This window comes from Pterocles gutturalis, unplaced genomic scaffold (assembly GCF_000699245.1).
Source record: "Pterocles gutturalis isolate BGI_N339 unplaced genomic scaffold, ASM69924v1 scaffold38742, whole genome shotgun sequence".
Taxonomy (NCBI): domain Eukaryota; kingdom Metazoa; phylum Chordata; class Aves; order Pterocliformes; family Pteroclidae; genus Pterocles; species Pterocles gutturalis.
Window position 1 is genome coordinate 49839 of NW_010109128.1, and position 16528 is coordinate 66366.

At 39.7% G+C, this 16528-nt stretch overlaps 1 protein-coding gene across 1 annotated transcript; it reads right to left on the reverse strand.

The window, feature by feature from the left end:
- Nucleotides 1-5472: 5472 nt before the first annotated feature.
- Nucleotides 5473-15943, reverse strand: LOC104461337 (pyroglutamyl-peptidase 1-like protein). Its single transcript, XM_010072884.1, has 5 exons — nucleotides 15910-15943; nucleotides 13285-13337; nucleotides 7294-7410; nucleotides 6599-6828; nucleotides 5473-5653 (listed from the first exon to the last, which is right to left on the reverse strand). The coding sequence occupies exons 1-5, from the start codon at nucleotides 15941-15943 to the stop codon at nucleotides 5473-5475; spliced, it is 615 nt and encodes a 204-aa protein (XP_010071186.1).
- Between the last annotated feature and the right edge of the window lie 585 nt (nucleotides 15944-16528).

Here is a 16528-nt window from a genome sequence, read left to right on the forward strand (position 1 = left end):
GCACCTAAGAATCAATTGGCTCGTACAGTGATAGCCTTGCTTTCTTGACCAAAAAAACAGTGGAAACACCTGTCACAGGCTGCCTGATGAGACTGCTACATCGAGTTTACAGCTTTGGATCTTTGCTGCTTCTGTTTGATGAGAGCACTGATTTTTTTATTTTTTTTTTCCAAAACTAACATTGAATTGATTTCTTTTAACGTGCCAGTAAAAATTCAGTTCCCTTTTCTTCCCCCGTTTATATGCTTCGTAACTGTGGATTCTGATGGACCAGCCATCAAATTTTAACTGCCCTCTGACAGCGTGTAACTGGTTTACAAGCACACAGGACTAACACGAGCTTGCCGTCAACTTGATGTACAGCGTTTCCCTTTTTCCAGCTCTGGCAGCTGTTGGTGCAGGTGTTGGTTCTGGTATCTGAATAATGTGGTGCTTGGCTACTTCAAGTCCTACACAGCCTCTTGAATACACAAAGCTGTGGTTAAGTACTACAGAGTTTCTCTTTGGAGGGAGCGTTTCTCTCTAGGCCTGAGAAACCAGCAAAATTTGAAGCTTTCACTAGGCTGTTCTGGTTTTCCATTTTTATGAGGTTCCCGTGACCTTTTGGAGCCGTGGCTGTTCCCCTCTCTTGCACATATTGATTACCACAACTGGAGATCCTCAGATCTTTCAGCTGGCTAGGAGGGTTTTGTTAAAACTGTCCAAGTTACTGGTTTTTATAATTGTATGTAGGTGGTTTTAAAATGTATTAGAAAAAACACTAATGACGTAGCACCCATCATGATAAAACATTTCAAAAAGCACTTGAGTAGAAGGCAGTCACGTGGCATCACGTACACGTGCGTGGTGACAGTCAGCTCTCCTGGACCAAACCACCTTCATGATACCATTGCGTTCTGTGTTTGCAATTCAAGCTTAATTCCTTTTTTGTTCTGTTTGTTTCCATAGCTTTTTTTATTTTGTGGTTGTGTTTTGTGCATTTTGAATAGCTTTATTCACATGGGTTTTTCATGCAGCCTTCCCTTGGACAGTAAATCAAGTTGTTTGTGCATGTGAACAACTGAAAATTAATGTTGGCTTGATAGAGTCATAATATGGTTTGTAATGTTGTTCTTCCCTGAGACCACTGGCTTGTCTGGTATGGAAAATTTATTTAGAACTTCAGCTATGTTTGAATAAAGTTAAAGTAATCCAATTTGTTTATAAATTAAAAACAAAAGCCCACCCAGCCCTGAAAACCAGCATTTTGACAAATGGTACCAAGATGTTTTGGTGCAGTAAGGTAACAAATTGGCATCACTGTGGGGAGCAGGCGGCTTTGTTTTTAGTGCTCGGCCGTTGTTCTCACCTGACTTGCGTTTAAAAGCCGCTCGGTGGCACAGAAGGTGGTTTGGTTGCGGAGGAATGTGGCTCCTACTTAAACACAGAAGTGTCGGCTGTGTGGTACTAAATCAGATGCTCTTTTGGGGGAGCAAGAAAAGAAACGCAGAAGCCGAGCGTGATGGAAAGTGCGAGTCCAGCGTGTGTGCGCCAAGTGATGCCTCTGCTCTCGAAAGCTGGTTCTGCGTGATGTATGACCCGAGGCGTGTTCGCACTGATGCTCCTCTTGGTCTTTAAAAACAAACAAAAGCAAGCCCGGTTTGCCCAGGACGACTGGTCACCAGATGGAACCGCTGTCAGGTCCTCTGGGAACTGCTGAGGGGTGTTGGGTACAACCTGAGTCCAAGGGAACAACACTCCGATTGTTGGTGTAACTCCATACATATATATCTATATATACATATATATATCTGCATATGTATATCTATAATATAGATATATATATTTAAACCCTTTTCATTCCATTAGTACAAGTTAACACTTGTTTCCTGTTATTCTTATTTTGTTTGTCAACAGTGTATTTAATCACTGGGCTGAACAACAGCGGAGGAAGGTGCAAGGGATCCACTCCTTACGAACCAGTGATAAAAGCCAGATATTGCAACTTAACCCACGAGTAGTTGTGCAGACAAGAATTTAAGAATGATGTGTAGAAACAACACTAGTGTCCGGGGGTGCTGAAGATACAGAACTATAACTAGGCAGGAGGCTTCGAGGGATGCCTCAGTTTAGAAACTGGCTGCTCAGAGATGGGGAACGGCCTCTGAAATTGAGCACAGCCATGGAAATCGGGATTGAGAAAGGTTTGTGTGGAGACAGGTGAAAACAAAGGATACAGAAAAGGGTATTTACAGAGACACAGGGCTTGGCAGGTGTTAGAAGTAGTTTCCTGAGCCTGGTATGTGGGACAGCATCAGAGCTCAGGTGTCACAACTCTGATCGTTGGTACTTGTAAATAAACTTCTGGACTTCCCAGCTGGAGCAGTAAAGTCATTACCAGGAGTTTAATGGTTATCATCACCAGTCTGTATGAATCAGGCCCAACTTACAGTTGGTCTATTTTGCAAGTACCTGAAGACTATCACTAGTTTGTGTGTGCGTATGCGTGTGTGCTCAACTTTTTTTTTTTTTTTTTGTTTGTTCCATTAGCATTTTCAATAGGGCTTTAAGTCCAGTAGATTACGGGTAGTCAGTTGACGAAGATCTGGTTTACAAGAACTAATTAAATGTTTCATTGCATTTTGTAAGTACATAGAATAATTTTATAAAAATGTTTGTAGTTTATAAATGCCTAAACTATAATTTAAGGGCACTTTTCCGTGTCTGTGGGTGGGTGTGTCTGTATGTGATCAGTTTTGTTTGGTGGTACCAGGTTACTAGCTAGCTTTACAATATGCCAAAAAGGATTGCTAACGCGTCCAATTCATGGCTTCTCCCTCTCCCCCTACCCGCCCAAGCTTTGTGTCCCAGTATAGAGTGAATGAATCAAGGAGTTGGGGAAATGTTCTGTATCTTCAGTATCCTGGTCTTCCAGAGCCCTCTGGTTGGGGTGGGATCATCTTACCTGGTCATTTCACTTTGCTGTCTAGGGCAGTTCGCTTAACGGATTACAAAACCTCACTGGTCAGGGAAACAGAACGGGTTTTGCTGCTACCAACTCTCGCTTGTGCTGTTCAGTACCCGCTTTACGGTGGCCGTGTGGTTTGAAGGATGCAACTGCGTAAGAGAAAGAGGGAAGACGGTTTTCATAATTGCTGTTGAAGAACTATTTGCAGATTTCTTACAAGTTTAAAAGTTTGTATGCAGCCTCTAAAGATGTTGAGCACCATTTGAAGCTTTGTTGAAATAAGCAAGGCAGGGTCCCTATTTATTTTTATTTAAGAATGTTGAAGAGCCCTTTCCCCTCGCTCCCCCCAAATTTGACTCACCGCATCGCTGAAGGGTTACGATGATTTAGATACTGTTTAAAAATCAACTCTTCTGTTTTCTGAACCAGTGAGGTTTGAGATGAAAAGATTGGCCAGAGTTTGTCTACCTCTGGGACAAAAACAAAACTAGAAAGTGCTAAGGAATGGATGCAGTTGCAAATACAACATTTTCCAATTTTTCTTGTTTAAATTTTTTTAAGAGAAAATTAAACAATAACATGGCCAATTTATTACGTAAAAAGACTTGCTGTGTATAAATTATTCCTAAAGAAATTCCTGTGTTTATATTAAAATGAATCAGTAGATAAAAAAAAAATTTCAAAATGTTTTTGTATATTCTGTTGTAAGAATTTATTCCTGTTATTGCGATATACTCGGGATTCTTTACATTATGAAAAGAAGAAACTTTGTCTATTTTGAATGGCTGAAGCTAAGGCTCCTTTAGTTTCTCTTACTCTGCTTTTTTCTAGTAGTTTCAGTACTACATGATTTAAGTTAAATAAAAGAATTCTGTATGCATTTGCCTGTTTCTGAATTTGTTGCTCCTTATGCAAAGCAAGTACAGGTTAGACAACGCACAGCAAAACTGCTTTTCTTCTGCCTGTTTTGGTTGCATTTAACTGAGCTACTCTGAATAAATAGTGGTAGAGGCCAGTATTGCCATTACGTTGTGCTGAAATCAAAAGTATTTTCATCCAGTGACACTGAACTCGTGGACCCTCTATTTTATTTATTTATTTGAAGAAAATTGCTTATTTACCAGTACAGCAATCCATAGATGGCATTCAGCCATCCAGCACGTGGTTATCACTCTTGTGTAACGGTCGTTGAAAAAGAATGGCAAGAAATCTAGAATTAGCTTGGCGTTTCCAGTTCCTCTGACTCTTGTCATCAAAATGCTGATTGAAATACGGCACGATGGTGGCCCTTCCTCAGCTCCCTGTGCTGGTAGGTTTGTCTGTTGTCCTTTTTAGTGTCGTGATGCTTGAGGAATGGGCTTTTGTTTCCCTGGAGAAATCCCAGGTGTCCAGATCAAGCTGCTGTTGCCCTGTTCTAGTGACTGTTTTTGAGAAACACCTGCTAATTCCATCTCATCCTTGTCTATCACCGTAAGGGCAAGATTCTCAAGGAGAGCGTGCGTCCCTGTGTGCTGGAGGGGAGGTGCTGTAACCCCGTCACACCCAGCCTTCATGGAACAGTCCTTCTGTGTATAACTGTGTTTGAGATGTGGAGGAGCCTGGCTGGGTGGGGGGAAGCACAGAAGTGATTTGTCACTGGCCGATTCCAAGTTCTACAATTTGAGATCTTACTTGGTTCCTGTTTTGTAAGTAACGGAACGTGCCACAGCGCAGTGCTTCAACCATTGCCTTTCCTGGGACAAGCTGTCTTTTTGATTTGGATGTCGAAGGCCCTGAATAGCCATGACCTGTTCCACTGGAAGCCTGTTGTCTTTGTGCTGGAAGGACTACAGTGTTTTCCTTTGGGACAGGCTCTGAGCATCTAGGGTAAGTGGTGGTTTGGGGCAGTTGAAACACAAATTTCTAATAACATTACAGTTCCAGCTGAGTTCCAGCTCATTCTTTACTTTTTTTTAAGTCACCCTGTGCACTAAGCCCATTCCTGATACGGAAACCAGCATTTAGAGCAAGTCACTAAGAGACAATTATAAGAATTCATGTAATAGGACTCCTACCTGTGTTGTATTTTCCCACATATTGACACTTTTTATACTGGCACTTTGTATGGCTGAGCCTCTCTTTTGATTTGGGCAGGGGCTGGGGGGACCTCTGTTCTGTCCATCCAACGCGCAGTGTCCTTAGGGCTGTAAGTATCCATGTTGGTTCAGCAAGTCTTTTATTAAAAAGTCTTTCTACCCTCAGAACTAGCATTAAGCATCTAAAATGTTTTAAGTCCAGTTTCAAGCCGCCTTAAATCTGAAGCAAACTTACCATTGCTAGAAATACAGACTGCCAGTCATTTGGGGTTTTTTCAAGCCTTTTATACCAAAGAGAGATCTAAATGGTTGTTTGGGTTTTGTAAGGAAATTTCACTGAAAATAACATGGAATATAAAATCCTTTATGTAAGGCTTTTAAATAATCTTTAGATTTGCTTCATTTAAGAGAGTAAGGAATTGCATTCTAAGAAATCCTAATTTTTTTCTTCTATGATCCATCTTGCTCACTGTCTTCCCCACACTGTTTTAACATCTCTAAGATAATTGTCTGTAAAGCTTTTCCTAGAAAGTCTGCTGTTACTGATTTGGATAATGGAGGCACATGGATGAAAGCTGCTCTTCCACTGCCATAGTACAGAGAAGCGTAGTAGGTGTAATCACAGATATACCTGCAACATTCAGAACAAAACAAAACCAGAAACCTGAATTAAGGAACAGTAAACTTTGATTAAATTTAAATATTCTTGAAGTAGCCAAACCAGGTCTGGTTTATGAAATTATTAAAAACATATTTGCTTAGTGAATAAAGGAAATGGTGAAATAAACCAAGTCTGAAAAACAAATGTTCCTTATCTGATGGTCTGGTTTCTCAGACACCCACCCAGAAGGAACTTTAAATTAAAAAAAAAATCACAAGACGTGCATTCTTTTCTAGGCTTCTCTAAGCTATGTGAGATGGGAAAGCTCACAGCCCACTGGAACTACAACCATGTAGTACAGGTTTTTGTGTAAGTCACACAATCTTACCATCTGGAGGGGGTTTTTCCTATCACCTTACCTCCCAATCTGCAGGTACAAATCCTGAAATTAAGGGTCAAGATTAGCCAATTTAATTTTTTTTTTTAAATTAGATTATTTTCTATTTTGTTTTCCTTTTACATGAAGACTAGTACAATAGAAAATGGCTTCAGTACTACTGAAACACATAATGAGATCACAGACATTGTTCTAAAGGAAACTGTAATTGCTGTGTTCTTCAGTGTATGTATTTACATTTTGTATCCCTCCCAGTTGGGAAAAACAGATTAAAATCTGCTATTAGTATTGCTTTCAGACTCGCTTAATAGCTCATGTTTACTGGGGTTGTTAATCACAGGGTGTGCTATGTTGGAACTTGTTTCTTTTGGAATTTACAAATCCATGGAAAAATGTCTACTGGCTGTAGTTTTTCATGAAGGCTGCTTTACATAAAATTTAAGTTTATCCCAATTTCATACTTGTGCCCCTCTGAAGACTTCACTTCAAAGTGATTTTGGTTGGAGGAAAAGTCATTGCAAAGATTCTTAAGGAGTTACTTCTGCTTTTACTGTGAGACCCTGATATGTGATGTTTACCTTCCTGCATCTCTGGAAAAGATGATATCAATCCCTTCCACTGAAATGTTTTTCCAGAGAGTCTTCATATTAATTGTCGATTCAATCTTTTCCGGGCCATCTAGCATGCAACAGCCACCTTCTGGGTGAAAACCACAAGCATCCATCTCTTGGTAGCCTTTGTTCTTCCCACACTGCTCAAGGATGATGAGTGCTTTGGCAGATGAAGCCAGCCCAACGTGAACAGTAAGCTGTTTTTTCCCAGCAGAGTGAATAACAGGAAATTAAAAATGAGACCTGTTTTTTAAAACCGTAATGCAATAGTGCCAAGCATTATGTGAAATGCTGCCTTCAAGGTAGGGAGTCTTGCTTTAGGCTCTCGCCTAAAGGAAACTTCCATAAGAGATTATAAATGAGATCAAAATTGTGCTTTAGTTTGTTTTTGTTGTGTCTAGTCAGCTCACCACTTCAGAGCTGTGTACCTTTTTTGCAATTTATGGTGGATTTTTTTTTCATTGTTCAGTGTGCAGTTATGCTGCTTAAATGGCAAGGGGTTAAAACAGCATGCTAGTTACTGTGTGCTCCAAATTTCAGTTTGAAACCTTCATCACAGTTTCAATGTGCAATACTCTTTTGGAGATCTATTTAAAGATCCACTCAGAATAATAATATTCATAAATGAAGGGGGAAAATTGTGTAACTTTCTAATTACTCACCAGTGGCTGAAGAGTTGTCCAGATCTTGAAGACTTGCTCCTTTGCTTTTTGGTAAACCACCGGCAGCTCCATGATCCGGAGATCTATGTTTTTACCAAGGCCTCTCTTGGACAGCTCCTATGTTTACAAAAAAGCCACCGTGGGCTGGTAAGAGCATTGGATTTCTCAGGCTGTGATAAAGAAATCAGGCGGATCTGACTGAGAAAACATCTGAAAGAGCAATATAATGCTGTCTAAGCCTGTGGTTCCTACACTTTGGTCTGCAGTGAGATTTATTTGTTTTGTGGTCGCTCCCCCTTTTTTATCTGGAAGAGACTAAAATGTGCTAACCAATTTCCTAATGTCGTGAGCATGCAGAGCCATTGTTGTGCCTTCCAAAGGGGTGCTCGGTCTCCAGTGGGTGGGAGTGGTTATTGCTTAGGGACTGGTCCCAGGGGAACCATGAAATACAGGATCTCTCAGAAAAGGTCCACGCATGAAAGCGTCTAAAGAGGCTTGGGTGTAGGTATGAGCTGTTCCTCTCAAAGGTCTTGTAGATAAACCTGCGCTATCAAGAGACACAAATGATGGAGAATTCACATAAGCTTCTAATCCTGCTGCAATGGCAGGGTGCAGAAGGACTGCATCTGAGGTAGAAAGCTTTGTCCCAGAAAAGTAAAATGGTGGTTGAAAATCCCTGCTGCATTTGAGTAGACCACTGCCAAAGGAGGGAACAGATGAAGTTTCTAAGGGGGCCCATAGGCAAAAAGTCAGCAGCAGAGGTATGTGATCAGCCCAAGAAACCTGTAACTTTTTACTAAATCTCATTGTCTTCTCAAGCTTTCATTTCTCAATAAGGATGCTCGTGCGGATGAAGCCCACAGTTCTAAGCCGTGCTAACTGGGATATCTGCCCTTCAACACTGGCTTCCTATATAAACTGTTCCCATTTTCTTGTCAGCGGAAACATTGATTAGCTGTGCTCAATAAACTATTTGACACAAGCAAGGAAACAATGCCTGCAGGGAAGTAAACACATTCGGAGAACAGTGCCAGCCTTTTTTCTTCTGGGTGCTGACAGTCTTTGAGAGACCATTGCATCATCTTGCTTAAGAATGCTGTACTGTGTTTTAGCTTCCAAAAAAGAAAACCCCAGCTGGTTCACAATTAGCATTTTCTTTTCTAAAGCATCTTTAATTTTAACATTTAATGAGATTCTTCCTTTTTAACTGTAAGGCTTAGAGGACTCAACTACCCGTAACTTTGGTACAGAATGAGGAGACCCAAAATTAAGTTATTCAGCAGTTCTCCTCTCGCGCTCTCTGGATTGACGTTCTTTTGTCGCCGTTTGTCATGGGAGAAGCATGCAGAACTACTTTTGTACAGGACAAAACCAGAAGCTGGACAATAGCAAAGAGCTGAGAATTTGTGTTGAAGGAAGATGGTTCGCTATGTCCTAAGTGATTTCAGCATGTTGTCAATAATGGGTATTACTTTGTTGTCTAAGAATCTTAACCATGGGCTTATACCCCATTAGACCAGATGTTATGCAAACATGGAACAAAAAAAAAAAAGTTTTTCCTTGTCTCAGCCTTAACCAAAACCATTTTTGCATTTAAGGTGAGAGACTGAAGATGGGAGGATTTTTTTTTGTGGGAAATGTGCTTCAAAAGAAAGCATGAAGATCCTTTGTTGGGAAGTTTTTCTAAAATGGAAATGAAATCCAGCATTATCAGCTGACGACCTTGATTTGTGGGTGAGAGTTGTGGTCATAGTCCCGGTCCGCTGGAGTTCTGACCCATGCCGTTACACAGCCCTCCCCAAAGAGAAGCGATTTGCACAGAACGTTTGAGCGAGGATGCAGTGTGTCACATGGAGTGTTAGAAGCATCTTGACCTTTTAGAAAACTCCAGAAAGTTTAACTGAGTTTGCCTGAGTTTTTGAATTTTCACTGATTTGGGTTGCCAGGAAGATGCAGGGGGGCTGCATGTGTGAATTTTGTGAACCTCACTCGAAAAGGCTTTTGCAGAAGGAAAACCAGAAGTTACCAGTTGACCCAGTCAGTCTGCAAGTATATTGCAAACGAATTTTTTTTTTTGTTTGGTTGGTTGTTTTTTGGGGTTTTGGCGTTTTTTGTTTGTTTTGTTTTTTAATCCTATGAGGTGTAAGAAAGTTCCAGAACAGAACTGAAGGCACTAAACAGCAATGTCTTAGTTTCACAGATGATGAAACTAAAGCAGAGAGGGAGAGAGACAGAGAGATTAAATGACAAATTTCCAAAGACCACATGGTCACTGCGTTCAGAGATCTGATCCTCATCTCCTGATAGCAAACACAGTTCCCAGAAGCAGTTGGAAATGTGACCTGTTCTTTGCGCTAACAGTTTAATTACTATGAATGTTGTCACTCAACTTACATTTGTGCCCTATTAACTGGGGACTTTGACCTTCATGGTAGACTGCCCTGATAGATTCTTTAGCTGCCAAGTGCCAGACAGGAGTTTCTGGAGGAGAGACAGAGCCAGGGGCAGATCAAGGATTAGTAGGTGGGACCATCAGTCTGTAATATGGAATGAAAAATTCAGGGGATCTGAGATTCTGAGGGTCCCATGTGGTGCTGAAGAACTAACACATCACAATAACTCAGTGTGATCTGTCATCAAATGCAGAGTAAACACTTGGTAGTGTTTTCCTTTAGAGAGAACATCCTGCGCTTCCAGAGTTAAAAGTGCTGCTCATGGAGCTTTCGTGCATCTTTAAGAGGGTATTTCAGGTGAACGGAGTTATGAGAACCATGAAAAACTTAGTGAGACAGGTTTCTAAAAGAGAAGCTGTCTTCCTAGTGCTAGACAACCATGTTGGGCCATGTGACAGTGTCTATAAAAGCTCTGAAGCTTTTCTCAGTGACCCTGAATTGACAGGTTCAGCTGTACTTTCAGATCCATTTGACTGTCCTTTTCCCTGAACACTTGAAGGATACTTGCTGAGGAATGAGAACTCCGTGGATGCAGTGCTGATGAATGCCTTGTGTACAAGTCAGCTTGTGCTGTGATGAGAACTTGGGTTCATATAAAAACAGTAGGGTTCTTCTCACATTCTTGGAAAATTATATTTTCCTATTATAAAGCAGGCAATGCGGGACGATGCACTGCTTAATGGCATCAATAAGAAATCCAAGAATTCAGAACAAACACTTTTCCTAAACCAGCAGAAATAGAGATTTGGAGAGTTTTATTAACATTTATCATCTGATTCCCAGGGATCTCAGAAAATGGAAATTGGCTTATTAATCAAAAAGGTAGACGTAAACAGTTAATTTGTAAGAGAAACAGTATCACACAACCATTTTTATGAGTTCCCAATGAGAGCAGGGATGCAACTATTGGAATGGCCTGTGTGCTCACTGGATCAATCTCTAATCCTCCCCACAGCGAGCAAAGAGGTTCTGGAAAATGGCTGATCCCATCAGCAAGGAAGAGGGCAACAGCAGGCAGCAGGGATCTTAAGGAAGCAGATGTGCCTAAGAGCAAGTATTGCTCAAAAAAGTGAAGCCATTGCTCTTCAGCATAGACTCCGTCCCAAAAAAGCACAGAGGACAAGGCTATGCTTTGAGAATTAGGACCCAGGGATTCCTGTTACATGTGTTTTTAAAGGATTTTGGATGCTTTTGGTATAAGGACCCTTCTGAGATATGAGCTCTCAAGATGACACATATCAGCGTTACAGCATCACTGAGGGTGCTGTGGTATCCAGGCTTTTGACAAGAGCCCAGTTCATTTTGAGGTAGTAATTCAGATAGTTATGGATAATACACAAAGACATTAAGCCTGAGCAATCATGTTTATTAGCTGTGGTCTGGCTGTTCAGTATTTTCTCGAGGATGAGTTTGAGTGCACTCTTGCTTGGTTCTCAGAAAAGAGACTCAGCAGGAGGGCTTTATGTCACTTTAGCGATCCATGCAGGAACCCCAAAGCCAAGACAGGATTACTTCCAGATGTAAATACTACAAATGTTGCTATCTTTTAATACATGTGCATAAGCCTCCTGAAGATCATGTGAACAAGGCCAATGGAACAATACCATGAGATTGCTATTTAGCATGGAGAAGCCTATCAAAATTCCAAGTACTTCCAGATTTGCAGCAAATTTCCCTGAATTATCTGGATTAACCACCTTTGCCAGGGAATAGGAAACCAAAGCAACATCCCCAGTATGAATACAAATTAATTCCACACAGAGGGTGTCACATCAGAGGGAAATGGATTTGTTCTCCTCCGTACACAAGGACTGACATCTGTTCTAACTTCCTGGCGTAGCCAGCGCATGGCATTGTTACAGAAAACTCATCTCATTGGTGTGTTTTTGCTTTAGGCTGTTTTGCTTGCAGATAAATAACATGATTCATTTTCAGCCAGAAGATGATCTTGCACCCAAAATTAGAACCAATAGGAATCAGGAAATAATGAGCAAGAACACTGTCAACCGACAAAAATATCTGGTTTAGGGCACATGTCAAGTTGGAGTTAAGATAATTTATGGGTCTCCTGTGATGACTGGGGTGTGGAAAGGTATCACAGAAGTATTTTTGTTTCTTGTTAGCCTACAGGGATAAGATCCCTCATGACTTTGAGTGGGTAATAGATATATTCTACCAAACACCAAGTTGCACTCAGCATTCTTCAACCAACAGCTAGAACAGAAAATATGCATGGGTTGGTGGAGTTGCTGTAGCTTTGGTCTTTGGAAAAATGTTCTAGTTCCTTGTTTTTCAATCGTCTTGGCTTGACTGCACTTAATTTTCAAGACAGATCTTCAGTAGGTATCACCAAAACTTGTAATATGGTTATAGTCCTGTAAAGCTATAATCTTTCTATCACTGCTAATACTTTATTATAGCTACCTTTTTCACTTCAGTGTCCAGAAGAATTTAAATATTTACGGGCTTATTTCAGTTTCCATAGTAGAGCATAGTCCCCTCAGTTTATTTTACAAGTCTTGCTTTCCATTTTTACCAGTATTATCTGCTGTGTCTTGCAGATATTGGACTGATCTTCCAATTCAGTTTTACTATCTTGACTGTTCCCCAACTAGCTTCAGATTTCATTGTGTTAACTTTCTTCCTACCTTGTTTGAAAGACCCTCGCAAAATAACTGGTTCTGAAAAATAATCTATTTGTGGTCCCAAGATATGGGTTCACACAAACAATAATTTGAAAATAAACAACTGTAACAGAAAAGTTTATGCTGAAAGACAAGTATCCAAACCGTGTCTTTGTATCACCCAGCTAAATTTGTCCCAATACACATATTTAGGAAATAAGCAGGAATTTTCAAGACTCCATCTTAGACCTGTTACTGCTAGTCAAGGTGTAGGAAAGGTGAAGAAACCTGAATGACTTTTTCTTCTTCTTCCAATTTTAACTGCAGACGTCACTGTCATTTGAAAGTGGAAGCCAAAGCTGAAACAGGAAAACATCCTTAGAACTGGCATGCTTTCAGTTTTGTGTTCCTGAAGTAGGCAGCAAGAACTCAATAGGTTACACTGGCATGAGAAGGAAATCACCTCACGCAGACATGATAAAATGAGGTGTGGTATGAGGGTGTCCCTGCCTATGGCAGGGGGGTTGGAACTCAATGATCTTTAAGGTCCTTTCCAACCCAAACCATTCTATGATTCCATGAGAAGATCTGTTTACTGAAGACAGAGATAACCTGTTGCATATGCATTAGTGGCAGAGAAGGCGCCCTGGGTAAAAATATCCTTTTTAAAAATCAAGAATAATATTTTGAAAAGTGCTTAAATAGAATAAAAATAAATTTGCAAATAAAATAATGTTTCCCTTCTTAATCCTCTTTCTTCCATGTTGGGAGTCTGCTCCATGAGGCACAATTCTTTTTAATGGGTCATGAGAAATAACTTTTTTGAAGAGAATGGAAAGCCTGAAAACATGTTGTATTGGGATCTCCACAAAACAAAACACCTCCCTCCCGCTTTGTTTTTTTCCTATGTTTACCTTCACTGCTTCCCAGCTAGAATTAACCAGGTATTGTCTAAAGGGACCAAAACCTGAAAAGAAAGAAAGGTGCTTTTAACCTGTGCATGCTCTGCAATTGTAGATTAGGTGCTGACATGTATGCACACACGTAGTTGTTCTTTATCTTCATATTTTTGGTTACAAAGGTTGAATTTTTTAGATAGGATTTAGCCTTTACAGCATCTAAGGGAATAGTATTTTTGTTTTTTATATTCACTGATAGAAGAACTAGTCCTGCAATCTTTATTTATGTCAAGGCTTACTTATGAGATAACCTTAACTGAAGCTGGTAAATGTACAGCCAATAGGACAGATCATGCAAATAATTATTTTGGGCAAGGATCATCATCCACAGAAATACCACCATGTAAAGATCTGGTGTTAAATACTCCCAGGTCACAGTCAATGTACCATTCTTATTGTAAAAGCTCATGAAGATATGCATATTTAATGAAAATATTTGAAAAAGAAAAATTTTATTTCATTTATAATTTTTTTTTTTAATCCCAAGTAGTGAAAATTTAAGTTTTCTGTCAGGGAAAATGTGCTGTTTGTGGTGCTGGGCAAAATATCTTCCTTCACTTTTTCCCCACAGGAAAAGAGAGGAGGAAAGGGAAAAGGACTCTTTGAATCCAAAGTACCACATTTAATTTTATGCAGCCTTTTTTGTGAAGACTTTTTTAAAATAAAAAGCTAAAAAACTCGTTTTCAGCTAGATGGACATTTTGTCATGAAAACGGTTGATGGAAAACGCCCACTATCTTTATTAATCTCAATTACTGTTCTCAATCCAGAGTGTTGCCAAGTCTTAGATACTAGGTGGCAGGAAAACAAGTTTGTGAAATGGTTTTAATGCTATAACTCTTTCATTAAATGGACAAATAAATACTTGACAGCATATCTGTATGTGGAGATAATTAAGCCTAAATGCAAGCTTATGACAGCTTAATTAATGCTAGACTTTAAGCATTTCTTAATTTGTTAGTACTTATTTCATAACCGCTCAATCTTTTCTCTTTAATATTATGAAAAGCCTGATGGTGCTAATATTTTTGACAATATTTTCCCCAGGTTTAAGTTTGTACTATGGGGAGGGAACAAGGGAAATAGTAGTCATTTCCCATTAACAGGGAAAATAAAACCTTACTTGGTCCCACTGCACTTTCAGAGCAAAATTAGGGTGACAGCTACTCCACTTTGAAGCTGTAATTGTTGTGCACATTTGTGAGGTGTGTGCAGATGTGTAGAATTATAATAAAGTTATTTAATAGCTCACAATGAAATATATATATCTCAGTGGTGAAACTACTGCTTAGGATAAAATTGTTCAATGAAAACAAATTACTAAATGTAAGAGTTTTCCAGTACTGAAATACCTGCAATAACTTGGAGACAATCATTAAGCACTATATAATAAATTGGGTTCACAGCCAGCGGGTTTGTATTATGAGCAGGTGAAAATGTGAGAGAGGCATGCTGCGATAATCTCTGTAGCAGCTTAAAGACGCACCTGTGTCTTTAACTGGACACACTAGTCTGAAACTATTTGAAGAAGCAGATTTCTACACCTAAATAGCTCTCTAAGGAGAGGAAAAAACTAATAGGGTGCTAAGAAGTCTGCCCATCAAGGGTATGTGCCATAAATATCATAGGAGAGAACCAGACTGTCAGCCTTTGAAGATGTTAGCAAATAAATCTTGCTCTCTCCTGCACTCCCATTCAGTTCAACTGCAGTTATGTCTAGAGCAAGCCAAACTAGTTCTGCCCATCTTGCAGCTATTAAAAAAAAATTAAAAGTGTTTAATTGAAAACAGCAAGATGCAAACCTCTTTGATGTAGCTTCAACTTCATTGCTATGTCCTCGGATGACCTGCAGTGGAAAATTATCCAGCAACTCACATGTCAAGATATGTGTAATGATTGCCTTTAGATGAGCCAGTGGCAACAAGAGGAATAGCAAGTAGCAGCATTCCTTAAGAGCTTTAACCTTTTAAAGCTCAGAAGTCTCTAGCTGGTGCTTCTGTGACTGATTCAGCGGTACTTATAGCCAGCAAGAGAAACTCCAAATTTGGTCCCTTGTGCTGCATGTTCAGGCATGCTCCTTTGGTATATTTAAATTTAATGGTCTAGTTGAACAGTGATGAGGCAGCATCTCCTGTTTAAATCTCCCTTACCTTGCCCTGAAACTGAGACCCTGAAACTTGCCATGTGTTGCTCTAATTCTGGACACTGACTATGTGACATTGTGATGCAACCTGGTTTTCTTGCTTCAGAGCTTCTTTTGGGTAAGCTTTATCTAATACTAGCCTGCAGTGCCTTGAGCTATGTGGTTTGGATCAGAGAGAATGTCAACAAAGATTAAAACATGCAGAGAATGGACAACAAACCAAACTGGATGGCAGTAAAGAGGGCAGACTGCAGTCTGTTTCCTCTGTCATGCATCTGATTTTTCTTAGGAAGGCAGAGCAGCAAGTTATTTTCCATTTGGAATTGTTAGTATGACCATTTGCTACTATTTTTCCCTCCAGGGAACTGTTTACGCCAACGATCAAGTATGTGTGCATAACATCTCTAGCTAAAAGAAGAATAAAATAAAAATCTTACCAGTTACAACCACAGTGTTGGAATTTGAATCCATGAAATCTATGCTCCAGAAGGTGAAATCTTGTTGTCCTTCAGTTCCAAACAGTATTATAATTCACATATCTGTGGCAAATTTCTTCATTTGGGGCACCTTTTTTTCTTCAAACTGTGATCTGTCTGGATTCACAGGAAAGGGATGATTTGTGATTCATGTAACTTTCAAAGCAAAAATTGTTACGTCTCTGTATTAAAGATAGAAGGCTGCCCCAAACTTCTTTGCCTTTTTTCAGGCAAGCAATAATACTTAGGAAGAACAGGAAAGGCTTAAAAGAAACTTCTTGCAAAATACCCAGCAATATTTTTCATCAGAAACCTGCTTATGTAGAAGTAAACAGAAAATTAACTGAATCAATTTTATTATATCTTTGTGGATATTTTTAGCACAGTTGTAATTTACTTCAATCATGAGGAATGACTTAACTATGAAAAGATATCTGTCCATTTCTACTGCTTAGACTATTTCTTACTGACTTTAGAAACTCAGAGGTGACTTTGCTGTTCCTCGTCATAGCAGTTATCTAATTTACTATTATGGTCTTTATAAGAGTCCAAGCACCTTACACTTTTAAAACCAAACACC

Excerpts from the sequence above, each read along its gene's own strand:
- LOC104461337 (XM_010072884.1), bottom strand. The coding sequence starts at position 15,943 with ATGGATTCAAATTCCAACACTGTGGTTGTAACTG. Across the intron at positions 7,411-13,284 it reads CTAGCTGGGAAGCAGTGAAG|GAGCTGTCCAAGAGAGGCCT; the intron begins GTAAACATAGGA and ends TTGTAAACATAG. Across the intron at positions 5,654-6,598 it reads TTTTCCAGAGATGCAGGAAG|GTATATCTGTGATTACACCT; the intron begins GTAAACATCACA and ends TGAATGTTGCAG.